This window comes from Ciona intestinalis, unplaced genomic scaffold (assembly GCF_000224145.3).
Source record: "Ciona intestinalis unplaced genomic scaffold, KH HT000542.1, whole genome shotgun sequence".
Taxonomy (NCBI): domain Eukaryota; kingdom Metazoa; phylum Chordata; class Ascidiacea; order Phlebobranchia; family Cionidae; genus Ciona; species Ciona intestinalis.
Window position 1 is genome coordinate 145,491 of NW_004190863.1, and position 22,305 is coordinate 167,795.

At 32.9% G+C, this 22,305-nt stretch overlaps 4 protein-coding genes and 1 non-coding gene across 7 annotated transcripts in view; 1 reads left to right on the plus strand and 4 right to left on the minus strand.

The window, feature by feature from the left end:
* Positions 1–532, minus strand: part of LOC100183554 (UDP-glucose:glycoprotein glucosyltransferase 1) — a 21,790-nt gene extending 21,258 nt beyond the window's left edge. For all 3 annotated transcript variants that reach the window (XM_002120814.5, XM_018816693.2, XM_018816692.2), the window contains exon 1: positions 5–532. The gene's annotated coding sequence lies outside the window, so the exon portion shown is untranslated. The remainder of the gene's footprint in view (positions 1–4) is intronic.
* A 338-nt stretch (positions 533–870) lies between these two features.
* On the minus strand, positions 871–2,923 carry LOC100180367. The gene is made up of 3 exons (XM_002125454.5): positions 2,457–2,923; positions 1,690–1,852; positions 871–1,329 (listed from the first exon to the last, which is right to left on the minus strand). Exons 1-3 carry the CDS (start codon positions 2,580–2,582, stop codon positions 1,247–1,249), a joined length of 372 nt encoding a protein of 123 aa, XP_002125490.1. The 5' UTR covers positions 2,583–2,923; the 3' UTR covers positions 871–1,246.
* A 2,885-nt stretch (positions 2,924–5,808) lies between these two features.
* On the plus strand, positions 5,809–5,880 carry trnad-guc. The gene has a single exon. It is a non-coding gene; the product is annotated as a tRNA-Asp (tRNA).
* Positions 5,881–6,623: 743 nt separating this feature from the next.
* Positions 6,624–14,157, minus strand: LOC100178002 (sulfite oxidase-like). Its single transcript, XM_002125577.5, has 13 exons — positions 13,982–14,157; positions 13,814–13,888; positions 13,649–13,757; positions 12,761–12,881; positions 12,369–12,499; positions 11,860–12,050; positions 11,250–11,444; positions 9,788–9,976; positions 9,126–9,312; positions 8,586–8,741; positions 8,241–8,357; positions 7,571–7,641; positions 6,624–7,504 (listed from the first exon to the last, which is right to left on the minus strand). The coding sequence occupies exons 1-13, from the start codon at positions 14,041–14,043 to the stop codon at positions 7,456–7,458; spliced, it is 1,653 nt and encodes a 550-aa protein (XP_002125613.2). The 5' UTR covers positions 14,044–14,157; the 3' UTR covers positions 6,624–7,455.
* A 418-nt stretch (positions 14,158–14,575) lies between these two features.
* LOC100175682 (DNA polymerase delta subunit 3) lies at positions 14,576–19,518 on the minus strand. Its single transcript, XM_002125785.5, has 13 exons — positions 19,349–19,518; positions 19,224–19,279; positions 19,061–19,125; positions 18,694–18,880; positions 18,252–18,392; positions 18,047–18,111; positions 17,831–17,887; positions 17,388–17,483; positions 16,773–16,912; positions 16,310–16,392; positions 16,173–16,236; positions 15,704–15,849; positions 14,576–15,025 (listed from the first exon to the last, which is right to left on the minus strand). Exons 1-13 carry the CDS (start codon positions 19,421–19,423, stop codon positions 14,791–14,793), a joined length of 1,410 nt encoding a protein of 469 aa, XP_002125821.1. The 5' UTR covers positions 19,424–19,518; the 3' UTR covers positions 14,576–14,790.
* Between the last annotated feature and the right edge of the window lie 2,787 nt (positions 19,519–22,305).

Sequence of the window (22,305 nt, forward strand, 5' to 3'; positions counted from 1 at the left end):
GTCGACTGCAGTAGTCATCATGTCTATACAGTATTTGTGTCCATACTCCTAAACAATTGAAAAGTTATTATTTAACTAAATAGTAAAACTAAAACACTGTCACAAAAATAATATTTGTACAGTGGGTTAATAAGTACATAAAGAAAACTTGATATTGAAGGTAAAATGGGGGTACTTTGAAGAATGTGTGAAACAAAACACCCGTGTTTGACGACTGTCACAGTTAGAGTTAAGTAGTTGTTAGTTACGCTTAGCCGTCGGGACAACGAAAGGGGGAGGTTCCTTCACTAGCACCACAATAGCGGTACAAATAACGTTTACAAAAAAAAAATATTTAAAGAACTACAAATCATTTCCATGCCGTATGCAATACAGTTGCTATACGTGTCCCGCACATATTACTGACATGGCTAACGGAATTTTGGAATGGTTTTATTGCCAAAATTAGTGCGCAGCATTTTACTTTGTTAGGTTTGTGTATATACTAGTATTTTACACATTCCAATGCACTAGCCTAAAATAACACACTGTACAATCCTACATTGCAGTTCGAACTTTACTTACTACACGTCAATGATCAACCATGCGTATAATCAGCTGATCGTCAATTTTCTACGATTTCTATCCTGGAGAACTGCTAGACAAGTGGACAATCCATAGATAATACATAGGTCAGTCGGCGTATCGGCAAATTTGACCACCACACAAGTTATATCACATACATAAACAATAAATTGTATTGTTTATGTATCTCTCAATATATAGACGCTGTGCAAAACATTCTTCTTTTATACAATAGACTGATCAACCAAACCCTCTACTCTACACTGACAATATAATAATTCTGTCATCAAACAACATACTTTTAAAGCAATTGCAGATAAATCTCTGTTACAGTTTATTACAATATAATCCTTAGTAGCAGTTTATTCAGGACGTATCAAACAATTCTAGAATAATGATTGGTTATTGGCCCAGTTACAAAAGGAAAATTGCAAAATACAGTAGCTGTCCACACACACATTCACCATGCTGGGTTTATATATTATAAATTATGCTTGCCAAAAAGTTGTGAAATATGCTATTTAGGAAAAAAACAAAACAAATGGTTTACACAGTTATACTAAGAAGTGCAAATTGCACAATTTATCTCTTGGTTCAGCTGTAATTTACTAACGTAACACTTGTAATTTATTTGAAACATATACTGTCATTTTTTTCGGCAATTTTTGAAGGGTTGTTAAAATTACTGTAAAATTGCTGCGTGCATTGCTTTTTCCCATTCAAGCGACTCTGATTGCACTCCAGTAAAATAAATAATACCTTTCCCTGAAAGAAAAAAAAAAGTAAAAATCTGTTCTGCACATAGTGGTATAATTAAGTACAAATCCCAACTTAAAATAACTTAAAAAATTTGGCTTTTTATTTTGTCTTTTAAAAACCAAAACAAACTATTTATTTTATTTTTTTATTTCATTATTTTAGTTGAAGCAAACAGGTATAAACAAAGAAATAAAATAAATAAATCGTAACTATTGCATAACACTTTTGTAAATTTTTGAAACTTGTTTAATCGTTTGATATATTAACCTATATAAGAATACACCAGTTCCAGATAGGCATAAGTACAAAAAATTGATCTAACTTGATGGCAGAAAAACCCTGTTTAAACTACATATTTACACTTACAATCATTGCCTTCGAACATTCCTACAAGAAAACTGTCTTCTGACTTGTAACAGACTCGGTCTGCGATATTCTGGATAGCTCTCATTTTTTTCCCATTGTGCGTAATTGCTGGGATTCCAGTACCTTTGTCTCTTATTGTATCCATTGATTGAATCAATGCCGCCTATATTAAGTCAAATGGTTAACAAAGTTATTTGTAATAAGTTAAATGGTAAATGAAACTTTCATGTAACAGGGTGCCAACGGGTTAAATATATTTTTAACACAAAAAGCACAGTGTGCTAATCTAGTGATAATGAAACGACTTAAATCAGTTCTTTGATTAGGATTTTTATGTTTTTTTATATTTTTTTACCCCTTTAGGTCACAAAATATTTAAGTTAATTTTAGACCAGAACACCATATTTTTTAATTATACAGCAGACATCAGTGAGGGTGCTATTATATTCCCATCTGTAGGAGTCCCATAATTCCTAATGCATATGATAAGACTTAATATATCTGGTCCTTAGCTAAGCGTATTAGGTATATAGTAGGGTGGGGGAAGACGGGACACCTTAAAACATAATATCCAAATATCCTGATTGTGCTGCTTTAAACAAATAACAATGGTATGTGGGAGTCGGGGGGATACGTTTTTTCTTAGAATGTTCCTTGTTTACTACTAAATGGAACGAGAAAATCGAATGAAAAGGTTTCCCATTTTCCCCACCCAACCATACCTTATTTATAGCGTATACAAAGAATTATGTTTAAACTAGACTTACACAAGGTGCAAGCGATTTGTCACCGTGTTGACCACAAATGCTGTTTTTGAATATTAGACAAGAGTACTTGAAACCTGGAATTTTCGCGCATTGACGAGAAGCTGCTTCATCCCAAGGCAAAGCCATTCTTTAACGTTTAGTACGGTTTACGTGAAATAGTAAAAAGGGGTCTGGACAACTAAATATTGCACCTGTTTCAATAAAATAATTTTATTAGTCAAGCTGTTAGCTGTAGCGGGTCTACTAATAAACAGATAAAACTAAGTACAATTTGACACAAAATACTGGAATTCAGAATATATGCGATTTATTCGCACTTTAGCTGCTCCATAAAATGATTCCGCACATTAGTATGTGCAGACCGCTTTCTTCGCAGAGCTGTATGCCAAATAGATTAGATCAGCAGACAACGATACCAAACCCGCGCAGACAACGCTACCGACCGCGGGCAGACAAACTAAACAGAGAGCTCAACCCGGCACAGCCACTCCCAGTATGAATGAACGTTCTGTCAAAAAAGGTATTTCCTTCTCGTCTCGTCACGCACCATTGCGCTATCTTAGGTGATATCCACTCCCATGACGCATTTAAATCTACTTTTATATGCATTTTAAAACGCATTTCGAGTGTTTTATGTTTCTGTTAAGAACTATAACAAATTGAAAGCAATATTAAGTTTGTTAAAACGTTTAATTTTGATTTATACGACAAAAGTCGTAAACGTAAACGAAGTCGACCGAAGGCAGTACCGATCGTTTTCTAAGCAACTGAAACAAAATATAATTTTGGCGAAGCAGGTGAGAACAACAAAAATAAAAACGGTTAAACAAAACCTAGATTTTATGAAAATGGTCAAGTGTTTTTACATAACGCAGTCTTACGGTCATATCCGCTTAGATATGCAGGTATAAACAAACTTATTTAACATGTTCTCAAACCGGGATGTCAAACCATTCTAAACGAGACGCGACTTCCCGGTATAACCAGGAAATGACGTCACTGCTTCTGATGATACACTCATCCCGACAACTTTATTTGGCACATTAGTGGTTGTATATACCTTTTCTCCTTGCGGTTCTTTTTCGATTTTAAAAAACGTTTTTACGTCAGCAACTTTTGATTTATAGTACTGTGGGGTAACACGGCACACCTTAATTTAGCAGTTAATATCCAAATATTCTGACACTATTTTAAACAATTGATGACGGACTATGGGGGTCGTGAGGATACGGTTTTATAATTCTTTAAATGTTCTTTGTTTACTGTCAAATGGAACGAAAAATAAATAAATAGAAAAGGTGTCCCATCTTCTCCCACCCTACTTTACTTCTTTTTCTAATGTTGCATATCAATGGCAGTACAAACTATTATCCTAAATCAACGAAAATAAACGTCTTTAACTAAGGATGTTATTAAAATATGCGCTCTGCATGCTCATCTATTAAAGTTATTCTCCTTGTTGAAACAGCGCACCGTGTATAACGGTTTGAAGCCACGCATTTCCGTTTCAGGGTATTTGTGAGGAAGTATAGCATAAAAGTCTATAGAGCTGCATTTATTATTCATTCATATGAGTGTATTGACATTGCAAATATCGGTCAAACATTTTTATCCTCAATGACAAACATGCCGCCTATACTGCAAATATTTACAATGCCACAAATGAACAATATTTCTTGTTTGTACATATAGGCGTGTTCGGGAACTGACCATTTGACCAACTCAAATATGTCTTTAACAAACATTTTCCGCTTATAATGTAACAAGCTGAATGCCATTTTTTGCTCAGCTTGTCTGTACTTTTTACTACTAGCGGAAACTAAACTGTTCCGTGTAGGATTCAGCCAAAAAGTAAATATTCGTTCGCTTACCCCATATACAGTCAACCCCGCATAATCGGACAAGTTTGGCTTGGTCCCGATGTGGTCCGATTAAGCGGGGTTGACTGTAGTCGATTATAAGTCCAAAAATTTAGACTTAAAATATGACATTATGGTTGCAATTGTCACAACCACGTCGTTTTAAAAGATTATATAAATTTACGTGGCAAATAAAATGTATATAATAGGGTGGGGGAGATGGGACACCTTTTCATCCCATTTTTCACCTTTTCATCCCACAAACATTTAAATGATTATAAAACTGCATCCTTACGACTCCTATGGACTTTTGTTAATTGTTTAAAACACAATCAGGATATTTAAATATTATGTTCTAAATGTGTCCCATCTTCCTCCACTCTACTTTATATATATCATCAGTACAGCCAGTATTTTTTTGGGGATCACACATGTTGCAGAGTAATGTAAATATAACAACTTTTTAATTAGTTAAGGGTTCCATCTTTCCCCACTATATATTGTACCATTCAGATGAAATTGAAAAGAGTAGCTGCCTAGCGCCGGCATGCGGTTTCGATACATACATACTCTAACCGCTTTAAACGGCACTGGGGAAAACAACCAGAATTGGAATACAACGATTAAATGGGTAGTTATTTTAAAATGACTCTTACACAACACTGTTTAACTGGTTGGTTCATATTACTTTATTTCTAATTCCATATTTTCTGTACTTTTGGTTTGTGCCACGGAAAAAACGAGACATGCGTGACCATATAACGTCACATCAGGTAATGTGTCTTGAAAAAGTTGGAAAACCATCGCGTGCCTGGAAAATGGAAAACGTATTACATCGGTACAATAAATAAGTTAAAGCAACTTCTCGATTTTAACTGTAGCGGGTATAACTTGCTGTGTAAAAGAGGCAGTTTATGCGCAAAATTATCAAGGTAAGGATAATTAGCTGATGCGAGGCAATTTGACCAATCAGCCTCGAGGATTGGATAGCGCCCTGATTGTGACGTAACAAATTAAGTTCACAATGATTCACGACGTTTTTATAGTACCAGCGGGTATAAATGTGAAGAATTATTTTAAAATTCATGAATTTATATAGTAGGGTAAAGGAGATGGAACACCTTTTTGTTCTATTTTTTGTCTCATTTGGTAGTAAACAAAAAAATTAAAGATTTATAAAACTGTATCCTCACGACTCTCATATACCGTTGTTAATTGTTTAAAACACAATCAACATATTTGAATATTAGGCGTCCTATATATCTTTACCCCCGAGTACTATATGTTTTGTTTTGATTTCGTTATGAGGTTAAAGACTAAATGAAATATTTAGGAATATATATTTACAGTAAAATCATGACAAAGAATAACAACATTAACTGTTTGACGAAAAATAATATATATAGTTATTATATTTACCAAAACGCCGCACATAGTCAACGGCCCTACGCGATCAGTTATATAGTAGCATGTTTCAAAGCTGGAACGCGTAGTCCTCGTTAGTATAGTGGTGAGTATCCCCGCCTGTCACGCGGGAGACCGGGGTTCGATTCCCCGACGGGGAGACGTTTTTAATCTTTTTCGTTTTAATATCAGATCCATCTTTTTTAAATCGATTATTTCTTGTGTTTTATGTTATATAAATTATGTCATTAACATTCCCGATTTTTTGTGTTTGGTGCAAACAGATCTAATAACAATAATATAGTACAGAGGGGAAGATGGTACACCATTTTACTTTATTTCTTGTCGCATTTGGTAGTAAAAAAAAAAAACTCAAAGAATTATAGATTCGTATTTTTACGACTCCCATAGACCGTTGTTAATTGTTTAAAACACGATCAGGATATTTAAAAAATGATGTGCTAAAGTGTCCCATCTTTCCCCACCCTATTATGATATTGGAAATACAGGGAGATATAAACCCACTTTAAAGCAGTAATTGTTCTACAAAGAGGACCATGTTATAAGTCTACAAAATTGTTTTTATCGGTTGCAGTTTAATTTTATCTCGGTAGCATAGCACTAGCAGTTTGAATAAATATTGAAAATTAACTTAAAAGTAGTAACGCTGCTATCGTTGTAGGCCTATGTGTCCTCGAACAAGACACTTAACGGCATTGCTCCAATCCAGTGGTCACTAATGGGTTTTGCAAATTATCAGCCATACAAAAAAAAATTTAAAAATAATCCCAAACTAACATACACGGTAACTCGTAAGCTGACACAAAGTGTATGAATACCAGTGGTTTAACGACTGTCGTTTTCCCGCTACGCGAGGATAAAGCAAGTAACATTCACTCAATCATTCATAAGTCACCAACTTTTATAATTTTAAATATACACAACAGAATATTAACTTTCACCTGGAAAACTTCATTAACACAACGCAGATGTGGTGCAGGGAAATAAAAGGGATTAAAAACCAACTTTAGAATTTGTGGGGTTAACAATTTTTAAAACGGTTTAATGCAAAAGGAAGAAGTGATACTTTGTATAGATATGATACCACTACAAACTAATCAATCTCAATCAGTTAAGTTATTCCAACTATAAAATCTGAAATGTGCGTGTAGTACCTATAATGAAACGGAAGACTACAACAAAAATATTGGTAAAAAGAACTTCATAAAACTGTAAGAGGCAAAATTATTATGCGTATTCAGTAACCACGAATGGTAGTCACTTTTAGCATAAGATGTGAAGGTAAAACATTACTTTATATAGACAAATTCAGAATTAAAAATGCGCTAAAAATTACCCTTTTATCTTCGTGTATGGGATCATGTATCAACCACATATTCGATATTGTCAGCATAAAAATCCAGAATTTATATATAGTAGGGTGGGAGATAGAACAACTTTTCATTCTATTTTCTCATCTCATTTGGTGGTAAACACAGAACATTCAAAGAATATTAAAACCGTATCCTCATGACTCCCATAAACTGTTGTTAATTGTTTTAAAACACGATCAAGATATTATGTGCTAAAGCTGTCCCCTCTTCCCCCCACCTTACTATAATATAATAATAATTGGGTCCTGCAGAAAAATTGAGTCAGATATGAATAAAATACAAAAGAAGATAGTAGTATTTTACAACTCGTAAGTGGAACTTAAATTAAAAAGTTATTTCTCTTCATTCGTCCTCGTCAGCAACAGTCACCTTAACCCGGTGCCAAGCGTTTCTGAAATAAAAACAAACAATGTCAAAGTTAAAAAAAACAATATTTTAAACAGAAAAGGTAACTTACGTTAAAAATCCACGCAAATTCCAGATTGGACCAATCCATTCTGGCTGGCAGTTGTAAGATGAATCGATTGCCTGAATTTGAAATAAATATTTAACATCACAAAAAAGCGGATTAAAATAATGGTTTGGGTGTTGTTTCATTATAATAGTAAGAGAATGTTTTGTTTCTGCATTCAAAGCTCGAAAATGCTGTTTGATTCTATCTTCTAGCTTTGCAACATTTTTTGTCTGTTATCAATATCGCTGCTATGTAATTGTGTAAGTGCTATTATGTTTCACTATGATACTGTCTGTGTATCTGCATGACTATTTTGTTCTATGTGAATGGGGACATGCCATGGGACCTAAGATTTAGACCAGAGTTGACCCATTACCTCAACATCCAGGGTGTTACCTCTTTTTCTGTATGACAAGGAATTGGTACATCCAACTACATTGCAAAAGCAATTAACCTGTTTAGGACCAAATGGTAGCAGTATCGAGCATTGAACCCCTTACCCTTTAGTTTCAGGCCCATGAAACTGTTCTACTACACCTGAGATCTGATTTTTTAGGCAAACTCTTCACTTCATGTAAAAAAAGTTAACCAGTATCTTTCATACCCATTTTGATATTTTCTCTTCAACAAAAAAAATAACAGAAACACAACTCCAATAAACTACATGACTTACTTTGCACGTTATTTCTGTTTGGCCAGTTTTAACTGGAACCTCAGCCCTCCATAATGTCCACGACCAACAGTGAGACGAATCATCAGCATTTGGTTCATCCTTGGTCAAAGTAGCTTCCTAGATAATGGATGTAAAATGCTTTATTCTTGAGTGGCCTTATATGTTACTTTGTGGCCTAATTGTGAGGGAATATTTTTGGGGACTTTTTAATTTTTGTTATGTGTGGCTACATTTTATATACACATACTATTCTATTTGGGTGGGCCCCACAGTGTCACATGCCATGTGACCTAGGATTTTTGCCAGATTTGACCCATACCCCAACGCCCATCTATATTCACTCACCTTCCATGTTTTACCCCCATCCGGAGATACGTCGACCCTGATAATGTCGCGACCCCCGCCACTCCAAGCATAACCTTTGACCTCTACCATGCCATCCTCTGGGTCAACAATGGTGTTTGCTTTGGGAACGGAAATGGCGGATATTACAGGCATTTCCTGAACAACAATAAAAGCAAATAAAATCTCACAGAAAAGTTTAAACATTTTAGTTTAATATTTAATGATACTTTTGTACTGTTAAGTGTCATTTATCCTGAAAAATGGAACTGGTATAGGACGATAAAATGTCTGTATACAAATAAATGCTCAAATAGGATTGTGTCATCAAAAAATGAGTAGCGGTATAATGTATGAAACAAAACACCCGTGTAAAAGTACTGTCCTTTTCCCATCATGCGAGGGTTAATAAGTTACATTTCTTTCTTTTTCTTTTAAGCGCTATTTAATACAACAGTATATCTATTTAATGCACCAGTATTTTCAATGTGTTTTAGGTTTCAAATGTCAGAAAGAAACATTTTATATTTTAATCCCAATTACTTGAATAGATGGCGTATTTTTGTAGTCTGCTGTTTCAAACGTTGTATTTGGTGAGAAACCTTTATAATCATTCATCTGCCAGTGAGAAGTGCTTTCTTCTGCCCCAACGGTAACGTGACTTAACCATTTAACATTACGTGCCCCTACATAACCAGGTACAATTGCTCTTACTGGATATCCATGGTCTCTGTTGAAAAAAAAGGACACCTTTAGCTCATATTTCCAAATATCCTGATCATGTTTTAAACAATTAACAACGGTATATGTGAGTCCTGAGGATACCGCTTTATAATTCTTTGAATGTTCTTTGTTTACTACCAAATGGAGTGAGAAATAGAAGGGAGGCCATCTTTCCCAACCATACCATACATTTATTAAAATTGGGTGTAGGCATGGTTTTAGGTGTTTAAAACTGCTTTTAAATATTCTGTTACTTCTGCTACCAGGCATAATGTAAATAATCTTTTAGCAGCTCGTCTGGTATAAAAAAAAACGTCTTGTATTTCCGACGCTTTATCCTCAATCGGCCAAGACCAAAATTTGTTAAAAAAGATAGCACTGCCATCCAGAAAGACTGCAAAAAATATGACAGACTAAAACGTCGGAGATACACTATAATTATAAATATTAAAAGGTTATTCAAAAAATCCCATAAGAAATACCTTGGAATATCCACCCCATTCATTTTGTAAGCAAGAATTACATCTCCATCAGGACTCATTACTTTTTGCTTTGGTATGGAAGCTCCGTATGATGTGTTAGTAACATCTTCATCATTTCCATTGAAATGAATATGTTTAATTGCCTTATCTTCCACATCATAACCAGCGTGAAGCAGAATGTCTCTTACTCTGTTAACAGTAAAAAAAAAAAAATAGTTATTTCTTAGGCTTAGAAAACAATTTTTTTTATATCTTTTTGAAATAAAAATTATATCTCTTCAAAAAAAATACATTTTATGTATATATTTCTTCCAAAAAACAATTATATATTTATGCAGAAAAAAAAAAATATTTAATTTCTTTAAAAAAATGTTTCATATATCTTCAAACCGATATTAAAGATCATATTATTAAAAAAAAACAAAGAGAAGGAAATCAACAGCAAAACAACAGTTGTTAAAACAGGCTATGTCGCTATAAATAAAAAGTGTGGGAAAAAGTGTGGGAAAAAGTGTTGGTTAAAAATCTGGCTGTTGCAGCCAAGTTAAAAACTGATGTTTAATGTTTATATATTATAATTACCTTTGAAGTTACATATGTAATAACTTGTAAACAAACACAAGGTGTGTTAAACAAAACACCCATGTTACAAGAAATGTCAGAGTATTTTGAATGTGTTTTTAGTCATTTCGTTAATCATATTAAATTATTTTACACAAATTTTAAAAATAGTTCGAATCGTAGTTAAAAAATGGTCTTGTCATAAAATAAAGTAAATAGTAACAAAAATTGATATAAACATGTGGACATGAGTGACATGATATGTATTTATCATGTAAGAGTCGATATTACTCTATTCCGATAAAGCTGATTGAAAAATAAAAAAGGGAATTAACTTGTTCAATATTAGTACTGTTTAAGTAAAAAGCAGAGTAAATATCGATCATCTGTTTGCATAGCACACAATAGGAGTGTGGTCAAACATGTTGGAACGAATATGCAAACACATTTAATTGTTTCAGACAACACCTTCAACAAGTTAAAGTGTTTGATCAGATCAAACAGGTGTGATATCATGGTTGAGTTTTATTGATTTTGATATACAGTATCCTCTTACATTAACTTGGGAATTAAAAATGTCTGTTTTATTGCATAGGCTCATCTGACTATGTAAACATGATGTTAAACTGATTAGGATTTTTAGAAAAATGTAAAATTAAACTAAAATAATATAAAGAAACTACAAATTTTTTAAAATAAAAATACATAGTATTGTGGGGTAAGATGGGATACAGTTAGCACCTAAATTCCATATTTACTAATCATGTTTTAGACAATTAAAAATGTTTGTTTTTAAGAGTTGCCTAAATCTGTAAATATTCTTTGTTTACTACTAAATGGTACAGTAAATAAAAAACATGTTCCATATTACCCCACCCTACTATACAGTGTACATAAATACCTGACTCCTGTCCACCGAGCCGTACCAATAGCACACGGGCCCCAACTTAAACCTTTTACAGTTTTGAATTCAGACATCTCCTCACGACGGTTGCCAGCGCATTGAATTGTTGTTGTTATGGTAACCGGCTTGAACTTGGTTTTAAGATCATTCAAACTAAACTCCAGATGAGTGTCACCTACGTCCACTTTTAACCTATCATACGAAATGTTTTAGTGTTAGTTTGCACAGTAAAAAAAGGATCATGTAGAATTATATGTCATATGAACAAGGGTTGAATGCAACACAATTAATATTTTGCAATACATAAACTATTATCATTATCAATGCAAAATTTGTATCTTGTCAAATGCTAACAGGTTAAAAAACAATGCAGTTTTGTTTTGGATGAGGTAACATATGGACATTTTAAAACATTAAAAAAAACAAGGTACCATTTTATGCCGACGAAAGCATGAACATTTTTTCCTGTCACATTATTAGCTCTTATTTGGGAAATAGACTGATCATTACATTTACACTATCACTTGTGTATAGTGTTTATTTGGCTATGCATACTGATATGTAAAATTTGCAAAGTTAAATAATTCTCAAAGCTATATATGTTTACCTGTACGTTTCAGGATCAATGTCGGGTACAGGAAGATGGTTACGAACATAGAATAAATCATTAGGTGTGATGTAGGAATCTGTAAGTAACTCAAGTGGGGGTTCTGCATTGAAAGGCTTTTTTGAATTGATTCGAAATACTGGGAGGCGTGCGGGTTCTTTTGCGAAAGGGTCATTCAAGTCAATAGGTTTCTGAAAAATTTCAATAAAAAAAAAATTGTTAAAAAATTTAGTAAAAAATATTTGTTATAAAAAATTAGTAAAAAAATATTTTAGTAAAAAAATGTTGGAATATGCAGGTTTATGCAAAACTAAAATATAAAATTAACAATGATTATTAGATATGAAAAGGCAAATCCGGCCTAAATTCTAGTTTCTCAAGGACTTCACCCATATAGAATAAAAGATTTTTAAATGAATATATGTTATATATATATTTTATAACAGAAAATCACAAATCAATGTTTAACTTTGCATGATTCATCTATATAAAAACTTGTAACAACATGCCTGGTCCTCTGGAGATAGAATGCCAATTTTATATTGCTCTAGTATTTCCAAAACCTCTTCGGATTTATGTACAGCATACATGTTCCAAAATGGATCAATTGGCCCCCCTGAAGCTAATAAGATCTTTTCCCCTGTGATAAAATTGATATATTTACTCCCTTTTAGAAGGAAAACAATCTATATAACGTTTTTAATACATAACAAATTTAGTTACATTTTGATAAATCTATAACACATTTGTTTAAATTTTGATAAAAAACGAAGCGATTCAATAAAAAAATGATATAGGTTTATTTGCATAGTTAAATACTTTGATTAAAATATCCTACTTACTTTAAAATATAACACACTTGATAAAAAACTATTATTCTATTTTGATTTGTCATTCTTACCTCCTGGGTGTGAGTCTACGAACTCTGTGATGTCATAAACACCATCTTTATAAGATACCCATATGCCATTGTCTTTTGTTGTGTGTTTCATAATCTCTTGTGATGAATAGACTGGGAATGACTAAAACACACACAAAAAAACAATATTAAAAAAATACACATTTTTATTTATCTCTTCGAAAACAATAGCGAAGATCATAGTCTTTAAAAAAACGAATAGAACAACAGCAAAAACAACAGTTGTTAAAACACGCTGGGTAAAATGTGTGGGAAAGAGTGTCAATTAAAAATGGCTGTTGCACATAAAATGAAAACAAGCAAAGTGCCACATCACTAAGAAAGGTCAATCGGTAATGTTGATATTTGTTTAAGGTAAATGGAAATGTAAGAAGTACCGGCTACCGAACTAAACAAACACTTAACATGCTCTGTGCAAATATAAGTGATTGACAACGGACAAATCAAATATCCTAGACACGAATGTGCCAGACTTTTTCGTACTGTTCACAAGAGTTATTAAATTAATTAAATAAGAATTAATGACATGTTCCAAGCAACAAAGTAAATGCTAATGTGGTTTATCTCCAAGGACAAAATACTCTGAATGTCAAGTTTACTTTTTGTATAAAGTGTCTTATTAATTTGCTGTAATTATAATTAAATTGGGGATGTTATTATTAAGATTAAAACAAACATTTGCTACATTTAATTCTAAACCAAAAAGCTGTAGAACAAGTAAATTTCTACAATATTCTTTGACAATCACGCACATATAGTATTTTATATAACAAATTTACTAAATCAGTTACAGCTTTAACTGTGAAATTCTTTTCAATCTGTACTTTATAATTTCAATTTGTTTTCATACTGCCATATACAAACAAATACCTTTGCATTAGCTGTATGCGCTTGCAAGTTTTCTGATTCTCCATCATTTGCATATTTCTGGTATGAAATATACGCTGCAAGAGAACTAAATGAAGCTCCAGTAAGATACCTGAAGAAGAATATTTTAATTTACACGTTTTCTTCTTGATATATAATTAACACGACCTTATCCGTTTTCTGTTTTTGTTGTTCTGGTGTTCCCATGACCTGCCTTTACTGTAGTAGCGTGAGCACACGCATCTGCAGAGTATATTATTTAGTGCAGTTTTAAACTACTGCCTAATATTATGCGTTCCATATTGAATAAAACTGATTTAGTGAAATTGAACTTACCGGACAGCACAACATGACGTACTGCTAGAAAGTAATCGAACTGCTTTTGATAATGAAGACATGATTGAAAATCGTGTGCGCTGTCTACGATATACACAGATCTACCAGCTCGTTACAAAATGCAGCGTTATGTAACGTTATATAATAGGGGAGTAGTCTGTAACGTCATATAAAATGGGATTAACGCTCCGGACAACCAGCTTGGCGCATAGCGATAAAACTAAAACCCGTTGCCTATGTACGCGTATATTTTTATGAGCATATAAAAGCCTTGAACTTAGGGTAGGGTATGTCGTTACTCGCTCTCTCTTGATGCAACCATATATTAGTATCGCCATAACCGCGTATACAAAATTCCACTTTTATTGGGGTAAACGGCCTCAAATTCAGTCATTGAACTTGTGAATCGAACAGCTATTAAAACTTTAACTGCCGCACTGACATGTACTGGTTTTGTAACAATTTCAAGGTAATAGCTTTGGTAACAAACGTCTGCAATATCCAAGCTAGTCTGCCACTGCAGCGTTTTGCAAAACTTTCGTTTTTTTCCCTTTGTGACAAACATGAAACTTAATACCTCCAACAAACGCCAACTAAGCAAATACTTTAAATTTTGGGAGTGTTTCAAAAAATAACATTGCTACCTTTCACGGAAACATTTGCAGAAGCAAACATTATAAAAACTGTACATAATTTGAAAGATTGAGACTTACTGCACAGTCTGCCTAACGTGTAAGATCACTGTAATACAAAAAATGACAGAAAATTTAACATTGATTTTGTGAATGAATAAACAAACAAGTTCTTCACTACTTTTTAGAAAAGAAACCCATTAAAGAGGATTGTTTTGACTTTTTCAGTGATGACTTTTCAGCAACAGGAGAAACTTTTTTTTGAACTTTAGGTTCATCTGTTTGTTTAGCAACTTTTTTATCATCCGAATCTCTTTTATCGTAATCATTATCACTGCATGCCTCTTCAACCCACTCCTTCTCAGTCAACATGGATCCATCGGCATCAACAAATGTCTTTGATTTTAATACCCTGATAAAAGGTTAAGAGATAAATATGATTAATAATTGCTAGAAAAAGAATATCTTTAGAAGTCAACATATGTTAGGGTAAATTTGTAGGTCAAGATTTATTTTTTAATTGAGGATATATTTATAAGTGGGAATTATTTATGAACGAAGATATATTTATATTTGTCATTTGTTTTATTTAAATATTCACTTTAATTTAATGTAGATTGATTCATCCAATCTAGTTTTTAAAGCTTACTTATGTAACGTAAGGATTTACTACTGATTTACATATACTGCAAGACTGATAAATACTTGTAAAGATTGTAAAAAGCAGCTACAATCTGAAAAACCTAAACAAATATCTAAATCGACTACTACTTAAAGTTTACTTATGCGACATAATTTACTTACTATATCATACAAATTTACTTATGAATAGATTTAATATGGTTGTAACACCTAAAGATTGCAAAAAGCAACTACAATCTGAATAACCTGAACAGATATCTAAATAAATAGACTACTTTTTAAAGTTTTCTTTTGCAACTTAAAGATTTATTTCTAGTGCAATATATAGACTTACTCATAAATAGGGATAAATATTGTAACACCTAAAGATTGTAAAGCAACTACAATCTGAATAACCTACACAAATATCTAAATCAAATGTAACACAGAAAAAAAAACGGCCACACACCTTCTTTTGCGAGGATTTTTTTCACCAACTTTAATGCAGCTCCTGGAGGGTTTAGGTAAGGGGGGAGGTGATGCTGGGATGATGTCAGGACTTCCTTCCTCTTCTTCTTCTTCCATAGCTTCATCCTCACTAGAAGATGAGAATTCCTAACCATAATATTTTAAAGTTAATTTTTGGGACAATTTTTTTTAATTAAAAAATTACAATACATATTCGGACATACTAATACAAGTTCTATGATTTCTTTTCAAATTAAAATCCAATTAAATTTTATGTAAATATTCTTACAATTATCATGAATTAAAAAGACAGTATTTTACTTTTTATATGTCCTTTTTTTTTAAACAAAAACAATCTAATTTAACTTACAAATGTTCATTTGAATTTCCATACATACCATAATTTACAACCACAAAATATTACAGATTAGGACAACTAGTATATTGCAATAAAAAACAATAATACAAACCTGAATTCTCCTTCTCTTTTTAGCTGGGAGCTCTTCAGAATTTGTTCTGCTTTGTTTTTTTGAGCTAAAACACAAAAAAAGTTTTTATTTTACTTATTTTATTTAAATTTAGCAAGGGAAAACTGGGGAATACTTACCCAGAATTTTTCTTTATCTTTTGCTTGCTAGTGCTTTTCTTTGACTTTTCTGGTTCAGGTTTCTTTACAATTTCATTCTGTTCCTGAGAAACAAATTTATTTGTTGCCCATGAAACATTTTTTCATAGTTTTCATCCACTTTTATTTAATTGAGCACAAGAGTTAGGAATTTTGACAGTGTAAGCTTACATATGGTATATTGTTAGCTATAGTAAATAAAATTATGGACATTAGGTTGTGCCATGTATCCTAATCTAGCCACCATTTCAGAACTTCTGAAAATGCCCTGTCTACCCCCCCCCAAAAAAAGAAGTTACATACTTTGTAGCTTGTAGGGGGACACAAGGTGTATGAAACAGAACACCAGTGTTACAACAACTGTCATTGCCTTGTCACATGAGGATAAACAGTTACATTTATTCAATTATAAACATTATACACCAAAAATAATGGCAGAAATTACTTGTTCCACTTTTACTTTGGGCGATTCAAAATCATCATTAATATCTAAGCTTGGTTCTTCTGCAAGAGGGGGTGTCGCTTCTTTTTTAATTTGTGCACTGGGTTTGGAACTTTTGGATTCAGCAAAAAGATCTCCTTTGCCTGGATAGAAAAACCAACGACTACAGAAATGAAACATTTTAAAATAAATAGGATGTCAAAATTCTGTGCTTTGGCACAGTGGTTAAGTACGCCTTTTAAGTCCAGAGGTTACTGGTTCGAGGCTCGATGCTGCTACCATTGTGGGCGTATGTGTGAAATGTGTCATTGGGCAAGACATTTAACGGTAATTTCTGCAACCCATATACAATACAAACATTAAAATAAAATTATCAACAAAAGTTTCATAGCTGGTAACTGGTAAGCGAGCATAAGGTGTGTGAAACAAAACAACCGTGTTATAACTACTTCCATTGCTGCAGCATGCAAGAATAAATAAAGTAATAAACTACAGTCATTTTTCATATTCTGCCTATTATCAGTAATGTTTTTTTTTGCAATTTACATACACCTTTAAACATTAAATTAAAGTTAAAACATAAACAACTATAAATCTGTAATAATATACTATCTTCACCTTTTGTCATAAAACTTTGCATGTGAGATTTTGACTTTTTGTTGGTTGTTGAAACACTTGGTTTACTCTGAACAGGTTTCTCATTTTTTGTTTGTTCTAATTACAACACTTAAAATTAGTATAACTAAGCCTGAACTTTATATATAGTATTGTGGGGTAAGATGGGACACTTGACAGATAATATCCAAATATCCTCATTGTGTTTTAAACAATTAACAACGATCTATGGGAGTCGCAAACTCTTTCATTGTTTACTACCAAATGGGATGGGAAAATAAAATGAAATAAAATTTGTAACAGAACATGAATATTACTGTAAAACACACAAATTTAAAAGAGTTTTTTAAATTACAATAATAAATATATAGTATTTTATAATAGTTTGTTTAATTTAATACCATTTTCTAAAAAATGAAATAATTTATTAATCTAATAACAATAACCTTTTTTTATTTCAACTTGTTCAGCAGGTTTCACGATTTTCGTTCCATTTGCAATTACTGAAATTATTCAAAACAAATACGAAACATTAATATTACATAATAGCATCACATGCTTGTTTACCTTGTGTTTTTTTATTAAAATACATAGAGTAAATAAGAAAAAAACTTGATCCAAAATTCTATTCTGTTTATAATAATTGTAATAAAAGTTTTCACCTTTGCTTGATGATGTTCCAAACATATTGTTGATGCCTGTCTTGCTGGACTTTGGACTGATTTTCCTGTAAATAATTTAAAAAAATCAAAATGAAAATTAGGTAATACACACTTGACCTGGGCACTTACTTATAAACTAAACATAGGCCCTACTTTACACAACTATATTTTACAGTGGTCACAGAAATCATAACAAGTGTCTCACTTGGATTTTTGTTGCGTTGTTTCATGTTTTATGGTGTTTTCGCTTTCGTTAGCAGCAGCTGTTGTAGCCAACGCAGTTCGCGCTTGGTTGATTTCATCATCCGTTAAAGCAGTTGACCCATTGAACCTTACCGACCCATAACTATGACATCACAAACAAAGGTTACAAACAATATAGAAAAAATTATATGAATGAATACAACTTATTCTTCCTCGCATGGGAGCAACCACAGTCATTATAACACGGGTGTTCTGTTTCATACACCATGCGCCTGCTTACAAGTTACCATGTTAGTAATAGTAATAATGCAGGTTATTTTTATATATTTTTTGCAGTGTATGGTTAACAATTTAGACAACTCATAAGTGATCACTGGGTTAGAGCAATTGCCGTTAGTAAATAACTATATATGCATCATTTTCATACATATTTCTAAATATACCTGCCACATTTGTACAATAATTTCTTTGTCATTTCGTAATCTGCTGCATAAAGAGCACTCGGATCAGTCAACTTTGACTTTTGTACACTGTAGGGTTCACAACTGAAAACTTTATGCATTTTTGATTTTGCATTTTCAAGCTGACTGTCCTGGACAAGCACAACTCGAATCCCTGTTTTTGTCCTTCCTGTAAACAAGAAAACATCATTTTTATTGCCAGTCACCTTTATTAACTAATCAATGCACCAAAGCATGATTAAATGTACATTCTGTGTTGCACAAAGCACCATTACATAAATATATAATAATCAAGAAATGTAAATTACAATAGTAAAAAACACATTTGCCTGTACCTTCTATATTTTACCTGTTACACAATAAATGATAGAAACATTGTTTTTCTCTGCATTTTTTGAATACAATTTTAGCAACCTGAAATTTAAAATCTGGTATTAAAAACACTACAACAGTATTATATAAATACAACAGTATATCAGTATTATATAAATGTTATGAACTAAATTTCTTACTCTTTCGATTTGGAGGCAGAAATGGCAAGTTCCTGGCTCAAGCACTTATAGGTTACCTGTAAGAAAATCAATAAATAACAGTGCTCACAAAAAATTAATCGTTTAATGTCCAATATAAGACTCACGATTTTTTTGTCATCTTCAACTAGTTCATCCAGCGTACACAAGTACATGTCCATGTCATGTTCGCTCCCATGCATTTTGCTGTGTTGTCTACAAAAAGTTTAACTTTTTTAAAGCTTTATAGTCTCCAGGTAAAACAAAACATATACAGTTTCAATGTAAAATTATTTTCGCGGGAAAATTAGTTCTATAATCCAGTGTTGCCAAATTTAATTTGGTAAACCAAAAAGTAAAAGCGGTGGTTACGCAAAATGACTTTTCATAGTTTTAAAGATAAGTAATTATTGTATGTAAATTTTAACAACATTTAGTATTTTGAAAGATCACCCCTTTTCGAAGATTTTAGTTGATATTTTGTGCATATTGTGCAACATAATAAAATAGGTGCTTTCCCTAAGCTGGTAGTCGATTTTGCAAACAACTTTTATTTGGGGGGTAACTTACGAGTTACCACGTTCGTAACTTTGTGGGTTTTAATTTTTCCCTTTTTTGTTTCGTACGGATAACAATTTAAATAACCCGTATTTTTCTCAAGAACAAACACACCTACGATGGTAGCAGCATTGAGCGTCGAAAATAGAATGAAAATGTGTCCCAACTTACCCCACCCTGCTATACGCCTGTTGGACATTGTTAATATATATAGTAGGGTTGAGGAAGTCGGGACACCTTGATCACAAAATATCCAAATATCCTGATCGTGTTTTAAACGGTCTTGGGAGTGGTAAGGATACGGTTTTATAATTGTTTGAATAATCTTCGTGTACTACTACATGGGCACTGAAAATAGAATGAAAAGCTGTACCATCTTCCCCACCCTACTACACGTGTGTTCACCAAATGAACAAAACGAACAACCAATTGAAAAAAAAACGCGTCATAAAATATATTAAGAGTTATACAAACTCATAAGTAATCGCTCATCTGTCATTTTTATAGACGAAAATTCCGCTAGACTGAATACATCACGCATGTCATTCTTAATCGTCACATTGTATGCAAAACTATACATCATACATGATATCACATCGCCCTGTCACGCCGACTGTCACTTTATAATGTTAATCTCAACTAATCCTCAAGTTAACTGTCCAAGAAACTGTTGTTTTAATGAACTAATGATGATTAAGTTCGGCTCATATGTTATTGGGAACTGGGAACTAACGAATAGGAAACGTTTTTTTCAGGCGTGACATAAAATGGCTATTAGTTAACTTGTCAGGCATTAACCTTTTAAATGTTAATTATTTAAATCCACCATTGGGCAGCAAAGAGATAGTTGGAATATCATAAACGCTGGCAAGATAGTCGCATGTTCTAAGACCGTTTAAATATGACCTTTCAAAATACAAAAACAACGTTTTAGAATTAAACTGAATTATTTATAAAATCAGTAATATATAGATTAAACACGTAATTATTTTAAAACTTGTGTGTTAATTATACAACTTTATTCGTAAAATTTTTGTGTAGCGACCACGCTTTTTATTTCCAACTATGAATTTAAATATGTTTAACTATAAGCATGTTTTATCACTAGTTGTTTTGTCCCTATATCCTGCTTTTCGTTTAAAATATTTTTAAATCTTCGATACCGTAATCGATGAGACAAAGAAAGTTATTATTATTATTATGATTAATTTCCAATTATTTTCTTTGTAGGTGTGAAAAATGGCCGCATTAACTGACTTTTTAGTTCGCAAAGATAAATTGATAAATGAATTGCGAAATAGCTCTGCCAAGTTTAAAACATCTATTTAAGTGAATTGAAACGGAAAATATTGAATAAGTTTTGGTTGCTCCTAGCGATACGGTGCGTCACAGTCAGATGCATCACTAACCTGTTATTGAAAACTAGTGTCAGCGGCTGATTCAGCAGGTAAACCAACTTTTTAGCTCTTGTGTTTCGCCTTTTTATCGTGAGTTGTTTATCTTTGGTATCAATACACCAACAGGCGTGGTGTGGTCTCTTCAATGCCCCGAGCATAATCTTGCGATGCTGGTTTTCACGCAAATTATGGAACAGTGTCCGTATAACAAACATTAGGATAAGTTTAACTTTTTTGATGTGTTAAAGTATATTAAAACCGTGAACACATTTGAAGCATTTTTAACGTACGGTAATGAGCACCAAGACTTGTCACATTGATTTACCGTTTGCAGCGAAAGGTATTTGTGGCCTTCAGCTATACCTCCTGATTATAAGTGATAACGGATGCTATGGGGCGTGACCAAATCTCGACCGCAAAGGGAAATAGATTGTAAATTTGTTTTGTTTGCTTGTTAAAATTTTGTACAACAAATTAGGATACAAATTGTAGTAAACACTTTTTCCCAAAAGGGGGTGATTTAAAGCACCCCGCAAAGGAAGCAAGATGTAAAAGTAAACAGTTTAATTACTTCAAGCGAGTCTAGCCAAATCGAAATTGAACTATAAAACTAATAACACCGATTAACGTAGCGCGCACCGCTTCTTCGCTATACGGAAAACGCCAATCAGCAAACTGAACGTGACAATTTACAAATTGTTTCGAATCTGACAACGTCCTTTATTGGGTCTTTGCACGCGAGGACGTGTTGTAGGGACACTACTGTATTGTGGCCTGGCCAGTATGACACAGCAAACCGAAATCAATTTTCCTAATAGTGATTGGCAGTACCTGAAATATGTCGCGGTCGAATTAATCAGTAAGCGAAGTACTTTCAGGCACGATTTGGCCGCTGCACAAGAGCAGTTTAGGAACAAGTGTTATTATTCCTTTAACTATACCACATATTAGGTGTCATATAAATATGCATGAAACATTTTACCTTTTTTTACACAACACAAAATTATGCCTTGTAAGTTGATGGAAATATTTTTCAAACAAATGTTTTCGTCGCGCTACGAACGATTGTGAAACGTGCATTGAGCAGAGGTTTCGTTGTATATGGTTACTCGAACAATCGCTGTTTCACG

Bases quoted from the DNA above. Each gene is read 5' to 3' on its own strand.
- LOC100178002 (XM_002125577.5), bottom strand. From the start codon at position 14,043: ATGTCTTCATTATCAAAAGCAGTTCGATTACTTTCTAGCAGTACGTCA. The intron at 13,889-13,981 runs GTAAGTTCAATT...TATACTCTGCAG, and splicing joins ACGTCATGTTGTGCTGTCCG to ATGCGTGTGCTCACGCTACT. The intron at 9,313-9,787 runs GTATTTCTTATG...TTTTTTCAACAG, and splicing joins AATGGGGTGGATATTCCAAG to AGACCATGGATATCCAGTAA.
- LOC100175682 (XM_002125785.5), bottom strand. From the start codon at position 19,423: ATGCATGGGAGCGAACATGACATGGACATGTACTTGTGTACGCTGGAT. The intron at 18,393-18,693 runs GTATATTTAGAA...GTGATGTCATAG, and splicing joins TTATTGTACAAATGTGGCAG to TTATGGGTCGGTAAGGTTCA. The intron at 17,888-18,046 runs GTGAAAACTTTT...GAATAATTTCAG, and splicing joins TGGAACATCATCAAGCAAAG to TAATTGCAAATGGAACGAAA.
- LOC100180367 (XM_002125454.5), bottom strand. From the start codon at position 2,582: ATGGCTTTGCCTTGGGATGAAGCAGCTTCTCGTCAATGCGCGAAAATT. The intron at 1,853-2,456 runs GTAAGTCTAGTT...GACTTAATATAG, and splicing joins ACAAATCGCTTGCACCTTGT to GCGGCATTGATTCAATCAAT. The intron at 1,330-1,689 runs GTAAGTGTAAAT...TTTTTCTTTCAG, and splicing joins AATGTTCGAAGGCAATGATT to GGAAAGGTATTATTTATTTT.